Source organism: Erpetoichthys calabaricus, chromosome 16 (assembly GCF_900747795.2).
Source record: "Erpetoichthys calabaricus chromosome 16, fErpCal1.3, whole genome shotgun sequence".
Lineage (NCBI taxonomy): Eukaryota > Metazoa > Chordata > Cladistia > Polypteriformes > Polypteridae > Erpetoichthys > Erpetoichthys calabaricus.
Genome location: NC_041409.2, coordinates 66713828 through 66734618, shown reverse-complemented (window position 1 = coordinate 66734618; position 20791 = coordinate 66713828). Strand labels below are relative to the sequence as shown.

General features: G+C 38.5%; 1 protein-coding gene across 2 annotated transcripts in view; it reads left to right on the top strand.

Annotated features, from left to right (window-relative positions):
• gpatch2 (G patch domain containing 2) overlaps positions 1–20791 on the top strand; it is a 133882-nt gene that overhangs the window by 72337 nt on the left and 40754 nt on the right. Inside the window, exons 6-9 of one of the 2 annotated variants that reach the window (XM_028822082.2) lie at positions 4666–4733; positions 8464–8491; positions 8841–8933; positions 9344–9429. In XM_028822082.2, coding sequence (XP_028677915.1) covers positions 4666–4733; positions 8464–8491; positions 8841–8933; positions 9344–9429 — 275 coding nt within the window. The remainder of the gene's footprint in view (positions 1–4665; positions 4734–8463; positions 8492–8840; positions 8934–9343; positions 9430–20791) is intronic. The other variant, XM_051919978.1, reaches the window with a different exon arrangement.

The window sequence follows — 20791 nt, the reverse complement described above, 5'->3', positions numbered from 1 at the left end:
CATGAACATATGAGAGGAACCATTTTTCTAAGCCATCACTACAAATTACAAAATAAAATACAATATAAAAAATATCCCTTTCTGGGTGAAGTATTTCATTAATGCTCATCTTGAAAGTGTGGTTTTCACAGTGTTTGACTAAAACGAGTATGCTTCAATTCCTCTTTTATATACGTACATATATTAATAATGTACACAATTGCTTAATTTCTCAGGCTATCTGCACAGCTGTGGGAACACAATCATTCTGACAGTAACAAACTCTGATTTGCCTGCTGATATAGACATTTTTTTCTCTTTATTAATAGCAGTTACTTCAGATGTGTACAAAGGGCACTGCACTACAAGAGCTTAATCTGGGATCATGCAATTGAAAATTAGAACTACACCATATCAGACATTTTGTTGGTTTATTTTGTGTTGTTCACTGGCACTTAGGACCCTTATCTATGAAATAACACCAGCCAAGCTGGATGCTTTGGAAACTGGCAAATTAAGAACAGGGAACATTTAATTCTGCACTCTGCATGATCACCTGCTAGGATTTACACAGTGCATCAGGTGCAACACTTGCAGGAAAGCCTGGCTTGGTCTGTGTTACTGAAACATCCATGATACTTATCTGTAAAATCTCCAGTGTTAAATGAACTGTTATAGGGTTACATTAATATTCAATTATGCATTTCATGTATATACTTGCACGTTATATATGAACCACTGCCACTTTTGCTGTGTATAGGTCACTCTTAAATGTTCCAGTTTATTCTTAATTATCACTACAGCTGATAGAGGGTAATTCTGGTTTGCTGAAGCTAGGGATGCACCGATACCGAAACGGGTATCTGGTATCGGCCTCGATACCACATTTTCTAAAGTACTCGTACTCGTTAAAAGTCCCCCGATACCGGGGACCGATACCACGGTCTGAGAAATGTCTATGTTTGAGCGGCGTGTAAGGGGTTAATCACAGGCGCCGAGTGCCCGCCCCCAGGCCCCGGCTGCAGCTCAGAGCGGGGAGAAGGCGAGGCGAGACATGTCAGCCGTGTGGAACTATTTCAAAGTGAATGAAGACGACAAAACAAAGGCGGACTGCAAATTGTGCTCAGCGAAATTGTCCAGAGGAGGCTCAAAAGGTAGCGCATTTAACACAAGTAATTTAATAAAGCACCTAAAATCCCAACACGACAACGAGTACAAAGAGTTTACCCACGCTTCTAAACCAACACAACCCACGCTGCAGCAAACTCTTGCAAGACGAGAGAAAATGTCCAGAGACAATCCACGTGCTGTGAAAATAACACAGGCAATTATCGAGTACATTGCATTAAGTGACCAGCCACTCTCGGAGGTAGAAAATGTGGGATTCCTGCGTCTCCTCCATGTTCTGGAGCCCAGATATGATGTCCCAAGCCGCCGCTACATGACTGACACGGAGCTGCCTAAACTACACGACTCCGTGAAAAAACATATCCACAGCCTACTGCAAGCCTCCTCTGCGTTTAGTTTCACCACGGATATTTGGACAAGCAGTGTTAGCCCCGTGTCGCTAATTAGCCTAACCTCCCAGTGGATAGACGAGAGTTTCTTGGTTTTTTTTGTTAAATTATATGACTAAAGCTGTTACCTGTAAATTTAAATCATGTTTTTATTAAGTACTCGGTATCGGCAAGTACTCGGTATCGGCGAGTACTGAAATGCAAGTACTTGTACTCGTTTTCCAAAAAAGTGGTATCGGTGCATCCCTAGCTGAAGCCATTGGGACACTTCAGGATGTGTGGAGATGTGATCATTCCAAAAAATGAAGAAATAAACCCAAGGCAACTTCTGAATTAAAAGCACCTTTAAATTATAAAAGTGAATCGAACAGATGAGAGAAGGAAATTGTGTAGAAAAATGTTAAAGGCAAGATTAAGAAATACAATGCAGTATATGAAGATAGAGTTATGTTTTAAGAATGAATAAATAATCCTGGCAAGAATCTAAATAAGTACAGCTATAAACCAAAAAGGGTGGGCTCCAGCTTCTCCGTGGCCCCACTCTGGATAAGCGGGTTTAGAAAATGGATGGATGGATGGACGGGCACACAGTAATATGTAAAACTAGACAAATTGCATTACCCTAATAAAATCAGTTGTAAAATCTTATGGGCCTGTGCAGACCAGGTAGCAAATCCTTTTCAGACGTTTTCAATTGTTAGGCTGTTAGTGGGGTAACCGCTGACCTTTGCAAAGATTATGAGCACCCCCAGAGCTCCAGAACAACAATCTGTGTCCAGTAGCTCAGCCCTGAGTAGTGTTCTGAGCAGATCAACACCTGCTCACAGGGATTACGACCCTTTTAACACGGCTGCTGAGCAGTAGGGATGCTGAGGATGTGCTTTTAGTTATGTCAAGGTCAGATTGTGTTTTTTTTCTCATTTCATTCTATTCAAACATACGTAGTGACAAAAATTGATAGACTTTTGTATTAATTTACAACTACATTTATAATTGCAGAATTTTCTTGTGAAACACGGTGAGCAATTGAAATTGAACTCTATTCTGTTATCCTCACACATTCTTAACACTGGTGCCCTGCAAGGCTGTATTCTCTCTGTATCTCTTTTCAGACAGTTACTGCACAAATGAGTGTTAGGTTTTTTCCATGAGAGACGCATTTTTAAAATATTTTGATAATGCATGACTTACTTTATACTCTTGGAGATATTAAAATCTAACACTTCATCCTGTGTTTTAAAGATGAGACAGTTTATTACATGATGCACAAGATTAATATAAATTAAAGGGGTAGCCATAGGCTTTAGAAGGAAAAAGGCGTTAGTCCCACCTACTCAGATACGTGAATAACTGGTTGATGGGATCAAACCCTACAAATATTTCAGATAACCTGACATTTTCAAATTGCGCCCCAAATATGACAAGAAAATTTGAATGAAGGCATTTTTTCCTTACTAATATTAATATGAGACACTGCATTTTACAGATGTTCTGTGTATCTGTGCTCTGTCAGTTGGTCTTCTTGGTGTCTTTGGAAATTTGTCCTCAAGATAAAGGCTAAGCTATAGAAAAAGTTCAAAGTGGGAAGCAGTGTGATCGGTGCTGACTAAACGTCTGTTGATCAGCTGCTGTGTACCAAACAACCTTTAGTTCAATATACTGCATTCCCGTGGAGGAGACGCGTTAGCCAAGGTGGTTTGCTGCAGTTATTCACCTGTGTTCTTTAATAGTTATATTCCTAAACAGAAACTTCAACAGGAGTTTACTACACTGAAAAAATGATGGCATCATTGCAGTGTTTGGGGCCCTGTAGCTTAACTCTACGTCTCAATTTTAGGGAGCTTATTACATTTCACAGGCTGTTGAATTTTTTTTGAGGGAGCTTTGTTGGTTTATTGGTTCTCTTCATGCTTTTTAATTTTCCTTTTACCAACATTCAACAAACTACTTCCTGCTCTTCATCTTTGTTAAGTTTTCTTTAGGTTAATCTAATATTGATATGTTTGTTTTGGCATATGGGGTTGGATAATGGATGGATGAAAAAAACATTAAACACAACTCTGAGTATAGACAAACATTTTCTGCTTCTTTTTATCCTTTTTTTGAAATTACAAGTGCCTCCACGTAATGCACTGGTGTTAAAATCTGCACTTCTTTTTAAATGTTAAACATAGTCAGGACATGGGAGGATATCATTTATGGATATCATTTATGGCTGGGCTGCTTCTGTTTTTTTGCACCTCTTCACACTACACAGACTTTTTCATCAATTTTCAGTCGGTCATCTAGTCCAACATCCCCAGCAAATCCTTCATACCAGTCTGTGGTGACTCCTGTCAGAGTCAGATAGGTTTGATTGTGTCTCAAGTCAAGGGGTGGGCTCTGTATGTATGACAGATGACATCTGATGAGCGCTCACCCAGAAGTGCAATGCATACAGGAATGAAGGAACATTGAAGAAGTAAGGAAAGATGTGGTGGCTGAGCTTGCCATACCTGGGAAGCATTCCCACAGGCACGAGCGCTGTCAGGCAGAATGTTAATTGGGTTTCAAAATGTTGTAAGCTAGTGATGCTTTGAAAATTTGAAACTATGCCGAAATGTTGTGAGGCAGTCATGTAATCATCATCTCCTTCAATTCCTAGTCATGTGTAATCTGATATCCTTATCAAGCCTGACCCTGGAGTATTTCCAGTACAACGGTATTGCATCTGGGAAACACTTCCAGGTCAGGAGGAATCTCCACATGACAGGGAAGCTCTCTCCTCAGCAGATCACCGCAGCTACGAATCCTGTGTAGCCCTGAGTTTTACCAAATGGTACAGTAACTATCGTCCAGCATAGTGGGGAAGCATAGGGCTCCAGGAGGCAGTCTCCAACTATCCTTCCATTGTATTGACCTCCTGACTGGGAAAGAGGACACCAGCTGTCCCGGACAGGAAGCCCATCCATCCATGCCTTTTACTACAATGAATACTGGCTGGTGGTCCGTGTTATTGTTACCACACTGTTATGAAGCTGTAGGAGGCTGAGTTACACTTTTATTTCAAATACTGTTCTAACTGAATGTTGACTTTCACTAATTATTATTATTATCAAATAAACTGCAATAAAAGAAAAACACTGTTAAAATGCCCTGTTTAAAATTGTCATTTAATATTTTTTTCCAGGACAGTAATTTTTCACCCATGTCAGTTGAAAGAATAAATCACTTTTCACAAGATCCTTATGAAAAAGAGTAAGTTCTGGTTTGTGCTCTTTTTATTGATTTCCTTAATATACATATTGGTTTGAGTTTTTCGCCTTTCATTAACATATTGCTGACTTTTCTTTTTATCTTTAGAGCTAATTTATATTCACAGCACTGGAACTAAGATTACAGGTGTAAGCAAAGGGATCAAAAAGCAGAATGTGTTGAGAGCTCTTTGATTTAGTGCTTTTATTTTTAAAAAGGCAAGCACCTAAGTCCAATGTGCCGGATTGCTCTTCTTTGCCAGCATTGACAGGTGCCACTCACTTCAACGAGTGGCTCTGATTATGGGACAGTAAGCACCCTCTTGTCAGTTGTCTTTCCTCTCCGTTTTCCATGCTGTCACAACCATCATGTATCCTGCAGTCACCAGTGTGTCTTTATTTTCTGCTAGCGAAGCTTCAATTAACCCTTTTATATCAATGAGTTTAAGCCCACATGCTATGTCAGCGTCCTTGCTATGAGCTGCCTTATATTTATTATTATGAGTTTTTAGCATGTTTGTATTTTTTCCTCTCTCATTATATTTTGTGGAATATGCCACTAGTGTACTGCTTTTGTACAAGAGAGAAAATAGCCATTTGTTTTCTTTTTGAAAAATGTGATGCACATCTCAAACGTTCTTTTTTTGTCATCGTTCCTTTTTCAATGGATGGTAACTGTTTAGGATGCTTTAGGCAGGCAGCAGTTCACATACTGCTGTGACCGAGCCTGGCTGTCCTTGACCGTGTTACTTAATTGTGCGATAAGCATTGAGGAGTCCTGCAGTATCTTGAATTTAAGCACCAGATTAAGCCATAGTCAGGAAGGTGGCCACTGTGAGAATACTTTTCCTGTTCTTCATCCTTCCTCATCACGTGGCACCTTCTGTATCTTTGTGTACAACCATCACTTTTAGAGTCTTTTCCAGATCTCTTATTAAAATATGCCAGGCCAGGGTCAGATGAATACTAGATAGTTTAGCCAGTCAGGTAGCCACTGAGCTACATCCTTACTACTTCATTCTTTAGTGTCTGTGGAGTAAGAAGTTATACATATTAAACCTTTTTGATAATAGCTTTTATATTTTTTTGTGATCAGAAGTACTGAGCTATGCCATTCAGACAGGCCAATTATGTTTTGCCATGCATATATTAATTTAGTTCCAAATATGTTTTTTATTGTTGCTAAATACAACAATACTGCTGTTACTTCAGGTGTGCCCCAGGGCTCTGTTCTGGGGCCTCTTCTTTTTATTATTTACCTTCTTCCCCTTGGCAATATCTTTCGTAAATATAGCATTAATTTTCACTGTTATGCTGATGACACCCAGCTCTACCTTGCTAGTAAACCCACCTCTTCTTCTCCACCATCTTCGCTTATTGACTGCATTGCAGAAATTAAATCCTGGTTTTCTTCAAATTTTCTTAAATTAAACAGTGACAAAACTGAGGTTCTCCTCATTGGTACAAAATCTTCGTTATCCAAAGCCGATAATCTTTCACTTGCTATTGATAACACCTTTGTTTTCCCCCTCACCTCAGGCCAAGAGTCTGGGTGTCATCCTCGACAGTACTCTTATCTTTCCAATCTCACATTAATAACATCCCCCGGTCTGCTTACTTCCACCTACGTAGTATTAATCACATCCGCCCCTCCCTCACTACCCATACCACTGCCATTCTTGTTCACAGTCTTGTTACTTTTCGTCTGGAGTATTGCAATTTGCTCTTCTTTGGTCTCTCTAATAAATGTCTCCATAAGCTTCAGCTAGTCCAGAATTCTACTGCTCGCATCATTACTCGAACCCTGTCTATCCACCATATCAGTCTGGTCATGCAGCAGCTTCATTGGCTCCCAGTTAAGTTTTGAATTGATTTTAAAATTCTGCTGTTAACATTTATGACCATCCATAACCTCGCCCCTCCATATCTGTCTGACCTTCTTCATATTGCCATTCCCTCCTGTAACCTTAGATCCTCTTCCTCCATCCATCTGACTTTCCCTGTCACCCGTCTAACCACCATGGGGAGCACAGAGCATTCAGCTGTTCTGCTCCCAAGCTCTGGAACTCACTACCTACTGAGCTTAGAAATATCGAATCATTCTCAACTTTCAAATGTAACCTTAAAACCCATCTGTTTAAAATGGCTTTTTCACTGTGATTACAGTGGCTTTGTTTGGTTTTCATTTTTATATTTTCTGATGTTTTAAGTTATTTATAATATTTTTTTTGTTTATTGTTTGTTCAGTGTCCTTGAGTGCTTAGAAAGGAGCCTTGTATAAATAAAATGTATTATTATTATTATTATTATTGCTGCTGCTGTCTACTTTAATAGCGTCAGTTCATTGCTAGTTCTTTCCAAGCTGGAGTGTTTTTACTCTCGGGCACGTTTTGCTAAGTGGCCTCTTTCTGTAGTGGTGATGTATCATCAGGTAGATCTTACTAGCCTCTGGTGACACATACTTCACCATTGTATGTTGTGTAGGGACTGGCGACCCACCAGGTCTTTTATGTTTACTGCCAGAAATATTTAAGCTAAGACGTCTTTCATTGTGCTGCTTCTGTACAAGACCGTTCTTGGTACACTGCAGACAGATGGAATTAGTCCCCACCAGATATTGAATATGTACTCATAAACACAAGAGTTGAAATAGTTTCTGTTTTAAAAAGTCATTGAAGTTAAGAAAACCAAAAGCTGATGTTGACATTGACCTTCTAGGGCACAAATCAAAGAATTTAATTACAATTTTACAAATGATAATACTGTAGAATTGTGATGAAATAAGAGAGCGTGTTTAGGATTAGTGAGAAATAATCATTAAAATAAAGAAGTAGTTATGTTTTATTACTTACAGTTGCACAATGTGAAGCACTGACAAGTTTAAAATTGCTTTATGTAGACTGGAATATTCCCGTCCCGCCATATCTCCTAGTCCTCCTCTGTGAGAGTTGTGGTCTATGCCTCTGAATGTTTGGTTTGGATTTGTGTCAGGATTTTACAAGGTAACATGTGGACTAACAGCTACTGTGTTCTGAGCAGTGCGCCTTTCCACAACAATTTTCAGGAACAAAGCAGCAAAGTCTTTAGCTGGAGTACAGAGTATCGTTACAGCCTTTGTAGATGTGGATTAAATGGTTTGTTCAGAGGCCATGCAATGAGGCTAATGGTCAGAATTACACATGAAGTCTGTGGCTACAACTGTAGCTGCTCACACAATATTTGCTTGTCCAGAAATAAAATAGCTTTAGCTACGGTTATGGTGGATTAAAGTCACAGGACTATTGTTAAATATTTTTTTTATTTTCAATTTGTTTTACATGTTTAAAAGAGAAAAAAGTCACTGGCATGTCAGGGTGAGTTTTCTGGCTAATGCAGGGTAACTTGAAATATAAAAGTTGCTTGTTACATGTAACATTTTTTAAATTGCTTTCTGAGACACGTTTAATTGGGTTAAGCCATAGGAAATAGGAAGAAGAGTGTTAATACCTGTCAGATCAGGGACATCTCTTATTCATCTACCCATAAGGTCAGATTTGCTCATTTAGTGAGGTTTTAAAAGACGCAGAAGACTGAAAGTTTAAAGTGCACTGGATGCTAGTTGTTCACTGATTGAATTCACTAAAATGTATTAAAAAACTGTAATCATGTGTGAGCTTGTGTGTGTATTGTTTTAGGAACTGGTTAATTATACTTTACCTCAGTAGTAATTACACTTTATTTTGGTTATTTTGCAGTTTCTGGTTAACTGGAAAAGGGCACCAGGTGAGTTAAAGCTATTGGTCATTCTCACAGCTTTTCACTCCACTTTTTCGTTACAATTAATTAGGACTTAATGAAAAGAAATTTTGTTGCTTAACCACTATTGGGCATCCCTTACGATCAAAAATACCATGTAAATAAACAGTAAGGACATTGAGCTTATATATTCTAAAGATTGAAAATATGAGTTTTTAATTCTGATGTAAGAAAATGATATTAAATGTATTTTGAAATATAGGTGTCAGAATGGTTATGCATGCTACCTTTGGTTAAGAAGATTAAAAAAATTGAAAACTGCTTATCTAAATATAATTCAGTCCTTAGCAACTTTTTGAACTTCTTGTTTTACAAGGACATGAAAAAGAGGCAGCACACTTGGGAAAAGCTTTTGTCATCTATCACCGTGGGGGAAGGCACAGAACAGAGAAATGAAAAGAGACTAATGGTGTGCTGTTTATTTTACATGGCTTTTTTGTACATCTTTGTCAAGGGTGCCATTAATTCTTAAGCCCACTGTATTCTGTACATATTGTCATCATTTGCATGGAACTCTTGTGGCCTACAACCTTCTTTTAATTGCATTTTTTCTCTAATTTACAGAAACCTTTCAAATCAGTTTAATAAAGGCAAATTGTAAAGAAAGAAAACAGTATATTTTTATCAAAACTTTACAAAAATGTCAGTTTTTATTCAGTATTCATGCTTTTACCAAAGACAAGAAATTTACTAGTGGGCAAAAAACAAAGATTTGTTTCCTTAATTTAAAATGCATTCATCAATTGGCTCATGTTTATATAGTAAGAAATGCATGTCAATAAAAAAATTCTCCTAAAATTATGTTGGTATTTTTTTCAGTATAATCCATTGTCACCCTTGTATCCAGTTGACATGGTTTCAGATGGATCTCATCGACGGTGTTCATCTGCTCTCTGCAAAAACAGGTGAGTGAATTTTGAACTGTTAGTTTTCAGACTGGGCCTATTTACAAATTTGAAGCCTTTGTTGTGATTATTGTGTGTGTGAAGCTTGTAACAGAGCTTTGTGCCATGCCCAGCCATGCAGGGTGGTTCACGCTGGCCAAAATGCTGCATTTTACATCAGTGTGGAAGGATGATCTGTGAAAAGAGTTCCCAGGAAATATTTACTCAGTGGGCATCCAAGTGCCCCTGGTCTACAGCAGCATGGTGACCAATAAGTTGTATATGAACCCTGGCAGCATATTAGAGGTTTTAGACTGCATGGGGTCATCTGTAAGCTTTGACCCTTAAAAGAAAGCGAGAGTCCAGGGAAATGTGTAAGCTGCCAGATGAAGCTCTGGGGTGTTAATCTCAAGACTTTCAAGTGGCATTCCTGACCTGGGAAGAGGTCCCAACTATAGCCCCGTAAGCAGTCATGTGCAAGTGATTTTAAAGCAGCCTGGTGAAAGAGTGCGCAGTTAGGAAGAGTGGGGGCTGCTTGTCTGGTAAGAGGAAAAGAGGCTTGTTGGTAAAGTCAGGGAGAGACAAGGCAAAGGAGAGTGTTGCACTGTGGGATTGTTAAGTTAGCAAGTAATTGAGTCACATTAATGGTTATACTGGGGTTCATGACACTGGCCAGGGGGGCAGCAGGCATTTTGGTGTCAGTTTTACTTACTTAGTACTTTGTACTCTCTCTATGCTCATTCCTCCTTGATAATTTTTTGCAGAGTGATCTTTTTTTTATATATATATTTTGGACTTCTTCATACCATTTTGGGTTTGAATGTGCATCATGAACACCCCTATTGTCTGTCTGTCTGTTTATCTATAGTGGGGTTGCCACAGCTGTTGTCCTCATGTTGAACAAGTGCAACTACAGGCTCCTGAATCACGTCTAAATTGTTTGATTTGTAATTTTGAACCGTGGAGCAGAGGGGTAAATCAAGGAAAAATATGTCCCAAACACTATGGAGGGCACTGTATTTATGTAGATGCATCACACCACCAAGAGTTGGAAACATTTGTGGCCACCTGGGAAGAGTATAAGGACTAGGAGATGAAATCGTTACCAAAATGCAAGCAGGGTCACATGCTGTTATACTTAAATAAACAATTGAGCACCAATACCTAAATGCTAACTAAAAAGTGTAGTCAATTAAGGGCAGTGTTAAAAAGGAGACAGTTAATCAAAGAGATGTAAAGAATGCATGATAGTGAGTTGTTATTTGGCTTATCTACAGTCTTGGACTTCAGGAAGTTTGTGGCACCAGCTTATAAACTGTGACGTTGTTAACATCACGAAACACAGCTACTGGGACTGTGCCCTGGTCATGGCAACAGAGCCACAAAATGGTGGCACGGGATTTGATATACAGTAATCCCTCCTCCATCGCGGGGGTTGCGTTCCAGAGCCACCCGCGAAATAAGAAAATCCGCGAAGTAGAAACCATATGTTTATATGGTTATTTTTATATTGTCATGCTTGGGTGACAGATTTGCACAGAAACACAGGAGGTTGTATAGAGACAGGAACGTTATTCAAACACTGCAAACAAACATTTGTCTCTTTTTCAAAAGTTTAAACTGTGCTCCATGACAAGACAGAGATGACAGTTCAGTCTCACAATTAAAAGAATGCAAACATGTCTTCCTCTTCAAAGGAGCAAACAAATCAATAGGGCTGTTAAGCTTTTAAGTATGCGAAGCACCGCGGCACAAAGCTGTTGAAGGCGGCAGCTCACACCCCCTCCGTCAGGAGCAGAGAGAGAGAGAGACAGATAAAAAAATCAATACGTGCCCTTCGTGCTTTTAAGTATGCAAAGCACCGTGCAGCTTCTCGCTTCACGAAGCAGCTGCACAGAAGGTAGCCAACGTGAAGATAATCTTTCAGCATTTTTAGACGAGCGTCCGTATCGTCTAGGTGTGCGAACAGCCCCCCTGCTCACACCCCCTACGTCAGGATCAGAGAAAGTCAGCGCAAGAGACACAGAGAAAAGTAAGTTGGGTAGCTTCTCAGCCATCTGCCAATAGCGTCCCTTGTATGAAATCAACTGGGCAAACCAACTGAGGAAGCATGTACCAGAAATTAAAAGACCCATTGTCCGCAGAAATCCGCGAACCAGCAAAAAATCCGCGATATATATTTAAATATGCTTACATATAAAATCCGCGAAAGGCGAAGCGCGATATAGCGAGGGATCACTGTACAGTAATAAAAAATAAATGAGGTCCAAATCAAATGGTGCAATATAAAAATTATAGTAAATTTAAATTACATGATGTTCAAAACCACTGTGAAATTATATTTGAAGTTCAGAAGAAATGTATTAAGCGCAGAAATATTTCAACATATAAAACAGTATAGATAATGGTATGGTGTGTTTACTGTATATAGAGATCAAACATAGCACAATGTCATTTTACAGTATGTACATTTCAGGTATGATACTTCTTAAACATTTTAAGCTCTATCTTCAGTCGGGCCCTTTCAGCCAAACACTACATTAACAATACACCATTATTATAAAAGGAACTTGAATTTCAAAATGAAGATATGTGTACTGAAATTCTGGAAATGCATGGTATAACGCCTGTGTAAACAGAGAAGACTGTGCAAAATGCACAAGTGGTACCAATTCGCTAGGAAAAGCTACTATAGAAATGTGTACAGTTCTGATTTAACAAAACCTGTTTAGACCAAATTAAATAATGAAATCTTGCTGAATAACAACACATCATGGATGTCATCCAGTTTTAATTTTAATAACTAAAATCCTCTTCAGTTTGATTTGAGACGAATACATAAAAATCTGTTACGATTATATAACCAGAAATTCACCCATAATGCAGTGAATAACCTGAATATGCCATCATTAATTTGGAAATATTTGTCATTCAGCTGCATGGTAGTATCAAGACCCTGAAAATACATTTGAACATTTTTGCTAGTTTCATGTATATGAACCTGTTTCTTCAGCACATTACAAAGAGAAAGCTTTAAAATATTTTTTAATAAACTTTGTGCACATCCTTAGACAGACTGGTTTATACACTCAATAATGTTCTGTTTGTACAGTTTAAACATATTTCTAGTCCTGTAGGGTTTGGGCTTTTACCTCCATCTGTTCTAGGCTCGGAGGACATGGTGAAAGTTCTCACAGCAGTGTTCTGAAATCTCTGCACACTAGGAGGAAGCAAGAAATGTGACAGGGTGTTGGGAAAGATGGATTTCATGGCATGGAGAATGTGTTGTGGCAAGAAGCAGAAGGCCAAAAAACCATCCAACCATGCAGGCAGAAGAGTCCCTCTGAGGGCTGTGAAGCGGCTCGCTTTGTTAATAGAATGGTTAATGGAGTTTTAAGTCAAAATAAGCACTTATAGTAACTTTACTTTAAAAGGAATATTCATTTCTGCTCATTGCAACTATTTTATTAGTTCTTCAGTCAGACTGAAGCGATATTAATGTTTGTGAAAGTTCAATAGGGTAACTAAATGCAAAGCATTCAACTTTCATTCTCAAAAGATTCGGTATCACTCTTTTAAATTTTGTTTTGGTGTTTTAAGAATATTCAGACTTTATTTGGATTTGTTTGCTGCCTCTTAATTTCAGAGATTTCACTGAAAGAGTTGTATGTGTTTATGGACCATTCGGTTTAATTTTTAGGACACTGAATATGAAGGAGGGTATTTAACAACAATTAAGGAAGCAATCTGATGATTAAATAATTCTTAAAATTAAAAGACAACAATTAAAAAACATAAAGTGGGTCTTGGTAGGGTTGAAGAGTTCAGTTATGCAGTAGTTTTGAAGTCCTCTTCTTTACAATGAGTCAGTGCAGACAGCAAAGTGGCCTGAACCCGGAGCTGCTGTTAGCATCCATTCACATAAAGGCACCATTTTAATAATTGACCTTGTGAAAAGAACAGAAAAGTAAATCTGAAAAAAATTGCTTAGATAACTCATTTATTCCTCAGAATTTTAATATCTTTGTTACATTCTAAACAAAAGTAAAACAAACGGAAACAGGCCCATGCAGTGTACAAAGAACAAAATGCCTGCATCCGTGAAGTGGATCGGCAGGTTAGTTGAGTGGCTGGTGTGGTGGACTAAGGCCATAACGGCATGTCCAGCTATAGCCAGGAGTTATCCTCTAATTAATAAGTAACAACTAGAAACTGGAACTAGACAGGGGAAGCCTCAACATATTATAAAACGGTATAGTATTTGGGAACTAGTTTATAATGTAAAATAAGCCCTTTCATGAATCAGTGGTGAGAGTTCATTTTTTTAAGCTATGCTTAATAGACAGTAGCAGCCTGCGCCCTCAGTGAATTTGTGTTTTGGGTGGTTTAGAATCTTAACTGCCTATCTCTTCATTCCTGAAATAAGTTTTACTTGACCTTGTAAGGTGAAAAAGTGAACTCAGAAAATGGATGGATAACTAAAACATAAGAACTGATATAATAACTAAAACACGTTTAAAATTAAAGCAGACCCAAACCAAATCTAACTGGCAGTGTGGACTGCCAGTTCAATCCCCAGCACTGGCTCACATGCCGACCCTAAGTGAATCGTTTTACTTCTCAGTGCTGTCTGTTAAAATACAGAAGTAACTTTAATATGCTTTTGGGAATTCTCTTTGAGGTAAAAGAAAAAATGAAATTATCCATAAACAAATAAAACGATTGTTCTCTCTTCAGAGTTTCGCACATCTTGAAATGCGTGTCTGTCATCAGCAGGGGGTGCTACAATCTAGCCTTCTCAGCCTAATGAGGCTCTTTCTTGCACTCTGACCATTCTCCAGGTATGTTTTTCATTCCAACAGAATTCTTCTTCAGTGATGAATTTCTCCCTTCAGTATTTTCAAGGAAATGGTGACATTGTGGCCTGCATTGCTGCCTGACACTCCAGGGTTAGAGTAGAGTAGAGCAGCGCAGAGTTGGTAGAAGAATTTTGACTCACCCAAAGTTTCTTTGGGTTTTACATGCCCTTGCTGTGTTCCTCAGGTACTCTGTTATACCTCAAAGATTTGGATGTTAAGGTAACTGCAATTCCAGAGTGATGCAGTATGAGGGAGAAGACGTTTGTCTTGTGAATGGCTGGCAGTCCACCAGTAGCTTGTCCCAGTGTAGTGCTAGGTTGAGCTGTGGCTTCCCATGACCCTGAAGTTGGAATATAGATGTATTAATTTAGCTTTTACTTTGAGAAAATTGTACCTTTTGGGTTTTAGAAAGAAGTGTTATAAATTATATTATTTTCTTACTAAAACCGAATTGAGACACAGAAAGGGACATGGGAGATGAAGAAGGGAGTGCTTAGGTGTACTTTTGAGTTGGGCAAGTCAGCTTCAAGAACTATTCTGTATATAGTAAATGTATTTTTATTTTTAATAATAGATTATTTATATAGGTCAGGAAAGACAGCAAGGTTCTTGTTTGACGTATGTACTTTATTCATAGTCTACTGTTGCTGTGTGCATCAGCATATACTGTAGTTCTGCATGCTTTGTCTGGCCAAATTCTCAGTAATATACCTGCTTAACAAAAAGTACGTTGGCGTGTACTACACACAAATCCCTGCGGATACACTGCTGACAAATAAGATACTATCATCCAGAAAGCCAGGCAACATCCTTCCTGCTTATCGTCTCTCTTGCTAGTTTTACTTCTTTTGTGTAGCATACATTTGTGGGATTTGTATGGTAGATTTTGAACCCTCTTATGACATTTTAACACCAGCCATGCATTTTTACTTTGTACATCACAGCCTGTTTGGAAACTTCATAAGAACTGCATTTTTAAGATTTTTATTTATTTTTCTACCATAAATGTAAAATTACTGTGCTTCATTCCATATTATTTTCCAGATGCATTCTTTCTAAACAAAACCATGTACCGTATAATAAATTACTAAGGTCTGTGTGTGTCCTGTCTAATAGAGTAGTATGATTGGTCAATTTGTCTTTGGTGACACGTTCGAAAGAGGAAGTTTGAATGTTAGATGCATGAGGAGAAGAAACCATACAAAAGGTGCGCTGTGAGAGTCGCCTTCAAAGATGGGAAGTATAGAAGTGGTCAGGAGGTAGGAAATGGGCCTCGAATATAATGACAGAGTCTGAAGATCATCGCACTCTAAGGGAGCGGCGGCGAAGAGATGTTCAGACACATGCGAATACCGAGGAAAGGTGCTGAAGGAACACGTAGGGCAAGAGATAGAATAATATTTGCTATCACCTGTCGTCAACGTGCAACGTGGCTAATTTATAATAAAGCATTCGAAATGATGGAAATCAGCCTGTTACAGGGTTGTTCAGCATTCTTAAGAGTTGTCTTCTGACAAATGTGATTTAAAAAAATATCATGACTGTTACGAAGGTATGAATGCCAGGATTAAATGTAGCAACAGAAAGAGAAAAAGTAATTATTTCATTTTTAACAATCACTTAAAAATTAAATGTGGAAAAGCAGATTATGGTTAGGGGCCTACAGCAATTCTTAAGGTGCATCAATCAGGTCTGTTACTTTCAAACACGTGGATCTAACTTTATGGCATTCAAGTCATACCAAGTTTTTACATTTAGTTTATATCAGGAATTTTTTTTTTCCCTGTTGCGTTGTACAGGATTCTTAATTTTTTGTGCATGATATCTGAATAAATTAAAGCCGATTTCACATTATGCGAATTGTAGTGGTGGAGTGTGTCAGATTTGCCTACCGCAGTCGCTGATCTCTTCACCAGACCATGCCAATTTACACAACTGAAAATGGCTGAGCAGGTCACATTTAGTGAATATGTGCCTGCCTTCCAGCACAGTTGTGTTTGCCCCGTTTGTGACAGCCAACTAACATGCTGCCTGACAGTGTCGATGTTGTGTGAACGGTTTAGCTGAAATTTCAGTCGTGTTATTTTTTTACGTTTTATTTGTCCATTCTGTTATTGTACGTAAGGTATGCAAGGTCCAAAGCAGGCAGCTTATTTGTTGCTGTGTTTTCTGAATTTAACTTCAAGATGAGCATTCATTGGCAGCCAGCTCTCATGCACGCAGAGCCCTCCTCTACAACTAAAGACAAAATCAAATTGTTGGGTATGTAACATTACATGACTTGACTTCATGAGAGTGCCCTGCCAAACTGCCTTCATCATGCTAAGATTAAGTAAATAAAGGCTATGACTTAAAATCGCTGGAAAAGTCACGTAACATGTTACTGGTAGTTCCTTTTCATTGCATTGTGGAAGGTTTGACGTTTACTATGTTTACCTTGATTGAGACTATTCTGTTATTCAGATTTTAGCCAAATAAACTCTTTATATATTTATTTTATAAGCCTGTTTTCTCCTGATCATGATTGTGAGACATCGGTATAGTGGCACAGTGAGTAGTGTTGCTGAGTCCTGAGCGTGAATCCTGTGCCAGTTTCCTCTCTGTATGGAGTTTGCATTTTATCCTTTGCCTGTTTGACTTTTCCTCCGTGTACTCCCTGATATGCATATAAGATTCATTAGGGATTGAAATTGTCTGTGTGTGGATTTGTGTGTAAGTGAATGGGCGTAATGATGGCCTGGTACCCAGCCCCAGGTGGGTTTGTATTTTTTTGCCTGACACTTCAAGGCAAGACCTTGCTGCCTGTCCCCAAGTGACCTGAATTGGATTAAATGGCATTGAGAATGTGATGCTATGTAATGATTGTGGGAGCTGAAACTATAAACTAATACAGTGAATTCAGGTGCGCCATTTACCATCAGTGCATTCATTTAACACTAAAACACTTCATTACACCGGTGTGACAAAAAGTGCCATCATTAAAAATCACTATTGATAAAGTATCTTTATACCTGAGCCTTTGTTTATTGCTAATTGAGGATCTGCAAGTAATCTCATCTTAAAAAATCTTTTGTGATTTTGGATCCATAAAATTTAGTAGTCTGCTACTTTTTTATGTGGGTCCTCAGGGTTGGGCCTCAAAATCAGCATTAATTCTTCTTGCCTTCAAAGAGATCACCACAGACGTATTTACATATTCATATATCTACACTTAAACCACACAAAGATGATTTCACAAAGTGCATACTGGCAAACATTGAAACGGGGCCTATAAACACATTAGCTGTTAATAATTAAAGCAGAATTAAACTCAAATGTAAAATTGCATCTATTGCTTCAAGCAGCTTCCCAGGTATTGATGAGTTTGTAGCCATTAGAATAAAGAGGTCAAGTTTAGTGCTGTATAGTAACTAGAAGGTTTTAAACACATTTCCTGCCGTTTGTTGGTGAGTTGCAGGTCTTTTCAAGGTGACAGATTAAAGTTCTGCACCCACATCTGCTTGCTGGATGGTGATGCTCTTTTGAAAATTGTACAAGAGGTTGAAGCCAAACTCCCTTGGGTATTTATGATCACGAAGAAGAATTAATCAGATCAAACCTCTGGATCAAATGCATAATTTTAGCGTTCTATTGTTCTGCCTACCTTCATCAGGTCTGTTTCAAGAGAGTGCTTTGAACATGACAAGACAACATCATAGAGCAGTCCAGCAAGGGCAAAGAATTCAGAGGGGGGTGGTGAGGTGGAGCGTGTTTTCTGGTGCTGGGGGGGGCCTTCTGGTGCTGTCCGTGGTGCTGCAATACACCCCTAGTTAGGTGAAAACTCCTGTTACTTACATGCACTCCGTCATCCGTATTATTGAATCTCCACGATAATGTGTTTGTTAAGCCAGGACATATGTATTTGAATTATTCTGTGCTTTGGTTTTGATTTTTTTCTTAATCTAGGCTTTTTAGATCACATGCAGTAGTTGAGATACTTTGAATGCTGCACAAGAATGCTGCCCAATATGTGTTTACTGTCCTTTTCAGATTGGCTTATATGATTAATTCCCATTTATCAAGTTCACCGTTGAATGGTATTACATCTTACTATTTGGTTATATTTACTCATAAGTATAAAATTTTTACCTTTGCCCTGGGAGGTCTGCACTGGCTTATAAATGGAAGATTAAGGACTAGGCTGTACAGAATGAAAGCTTTTGGCAATGTATAGCCAGCCAACAAAGAATACAAGTTCCATCTTTTAGGTCAGTCATCAAGGCGGTAATAAAAGCTAGCCTCTCTTTGTGCACCGCATACAGCCGCCTCCATAAAGAAAACCGAGAGTTTAAAAGCACAGTGTGGTAAGCTGTATCTCGGTCCCCAAAACACGTACCTCTGCAAGCGGTTGTCACTATATCAGTACAAATTGCTTAGAATGCATGCTTATACCTTGCACTATAATTTATGTTTTCAAATTTTACCCATATAATGCATCCATAATACGTTCTTAATTTTACTCTTCAACTTTTCTCTTGGGATCAATGAAAAGAGAGTCTTCCCTGTATAAAGAGAAAAAGAATTCTAGAAGTATGCTTTTGAAAAGCGATCTTTTTACTCTACCTGAAAGGTTTCTTCAGATTAAGTTTTAAACATTGTGAATGCTAATTTGTATCTATTAACAGATTCTTAAAACCTCTGCAATGCTTTCATTTAACAGTGGAGCTTTGGGGAATATGCATAGCAGGCTTTATAGAGGAATATGCTTTTCTTTAGACTGTAGTTCTTTCGGAAATTGTAAATCATACTCCCAAATGAAGGGGCTTTAATTTTGTGCCACTGCCATTTAGGCCAGCAACAACCCCCAAACAGTTTTGCCTGGTGTTTTCTGTTAGAACGACCAGATTTTTTTCTCCTCCATTACAGGTGCACAAATCTATCATTTGTATTTATTAAAATTTAACAGATGGGCAAATTTGGAAAACTGTTAGCCCCCAGACCATTCTGATGCCATTCATTCTATTACTGGACGATGGACCACTAGAGCCAAGTCTGGTAGGATGCCAAATAGGACCCCAGTCCATTCCACAGCAACAACATTTATTTATATAGCACATGACAACTTTTTCCAATGTGTAATAATAATATTCATTGTATTACTCATTCTTGCATCCAAACTTGTAGATACTGTATTTACAGAAATACCCAGTGTAGCCAGTAATGGTAAGAGTGATCCAGCACTGACACCTCATCTCAGCTCTCATTATATGTCTAGAATCATCCTCACAGGGTCCTGCCTCTTTGTCTTAGGGCACTTCTTCTCTCCCTGTAATTATGCACAGACTCCTCGCCTTTCAGAATCTTGGCTTGGCACAGGTTTTTCCCAGTGACTAGTTGCTTTACTTAGAAGTGAACACATACTAGACCCCACTGTGCGACTTTAACTACTGCAGATAACATTCCTTGATCACAAACTAACAGTGACTATCGTATAAGTCTCGTTTGCCATTATTAAGTGAAACCGTAAGCTGGTAAAATGAGGAAGCTGACCTCTTTGGAAGATGCATGGTACACTTTGTAGAGAGAAAATGACAAACTACAGTATCTTGAGGAATGCACTTTAAGTGATGCTGCACAGTAATATTATTATGGCAATTCTGCCAGAAATTACACTACACTGTGACCCAGCCTGAAGTCTTCATGACCTGCTTTAATTTCACGCATGACACTTTTAGTATTACCGTAATATATGGAAAATGGTGATTGTTATGTCTGCACCTTAAATTGGGTTGGAACTGTTAATCTCAGTGCTGACCCATCTTTGCCTTTCAGTTCTCTCTCCTGCTATATCTGATTGAACTTATAACCTTTATAAGTAAAACTTTATTAAATTATTTTCCTTGATTGTTAGCAGTATTAACAGTCAAGATTTTTTGTTGCAAGATCTGGAGAAGCATTTAAAACTTGAGCTTATCACCTTAAAGATGCATGCAACCTGAAAGAAAACTTTATCCTCATCGCCACTTCTGTAGTCTGGCAGTGTGATCGGCTTGTTAAAGCGTCAAGAGTGTAAAGCACAAGGTCTCGTGTTCAGTTCCAACCTCTGACACACGTTGTGACCCTGAGCAAATCACTTAACCTGCCTGCCTGCCTGCGTGTGCTGCTCGTGCACAACTGTTGTAATGCTGCATATATGAAGAGGTGACTTTTAAAACAAAAGACAGCAGAAATCTACACTGCAGTGAGTCATTCATCACATAAGACGATTATGAGATTGAAAAAAGGGTACAAATTCCTGCTTTAGGCTGATCTCTGTACCCATCACTCATCGTCCTGTTATGTCGAACAAATACAGGATCAATTCTGGAGTTTAATTACATTTTTTAAACAGGCACATAATTGATTATTAAGAACAAAAAAAAAGTGTGTACAGTATTTATTGTTGGTAAAGCACACTCCAAAATTAATATTCCAGGAATTAAATAAAGAAATAAGTTCCCCGTGTTGTTTTTGTTTATGCTGGCCATCAGAAGATAGTAAATAAA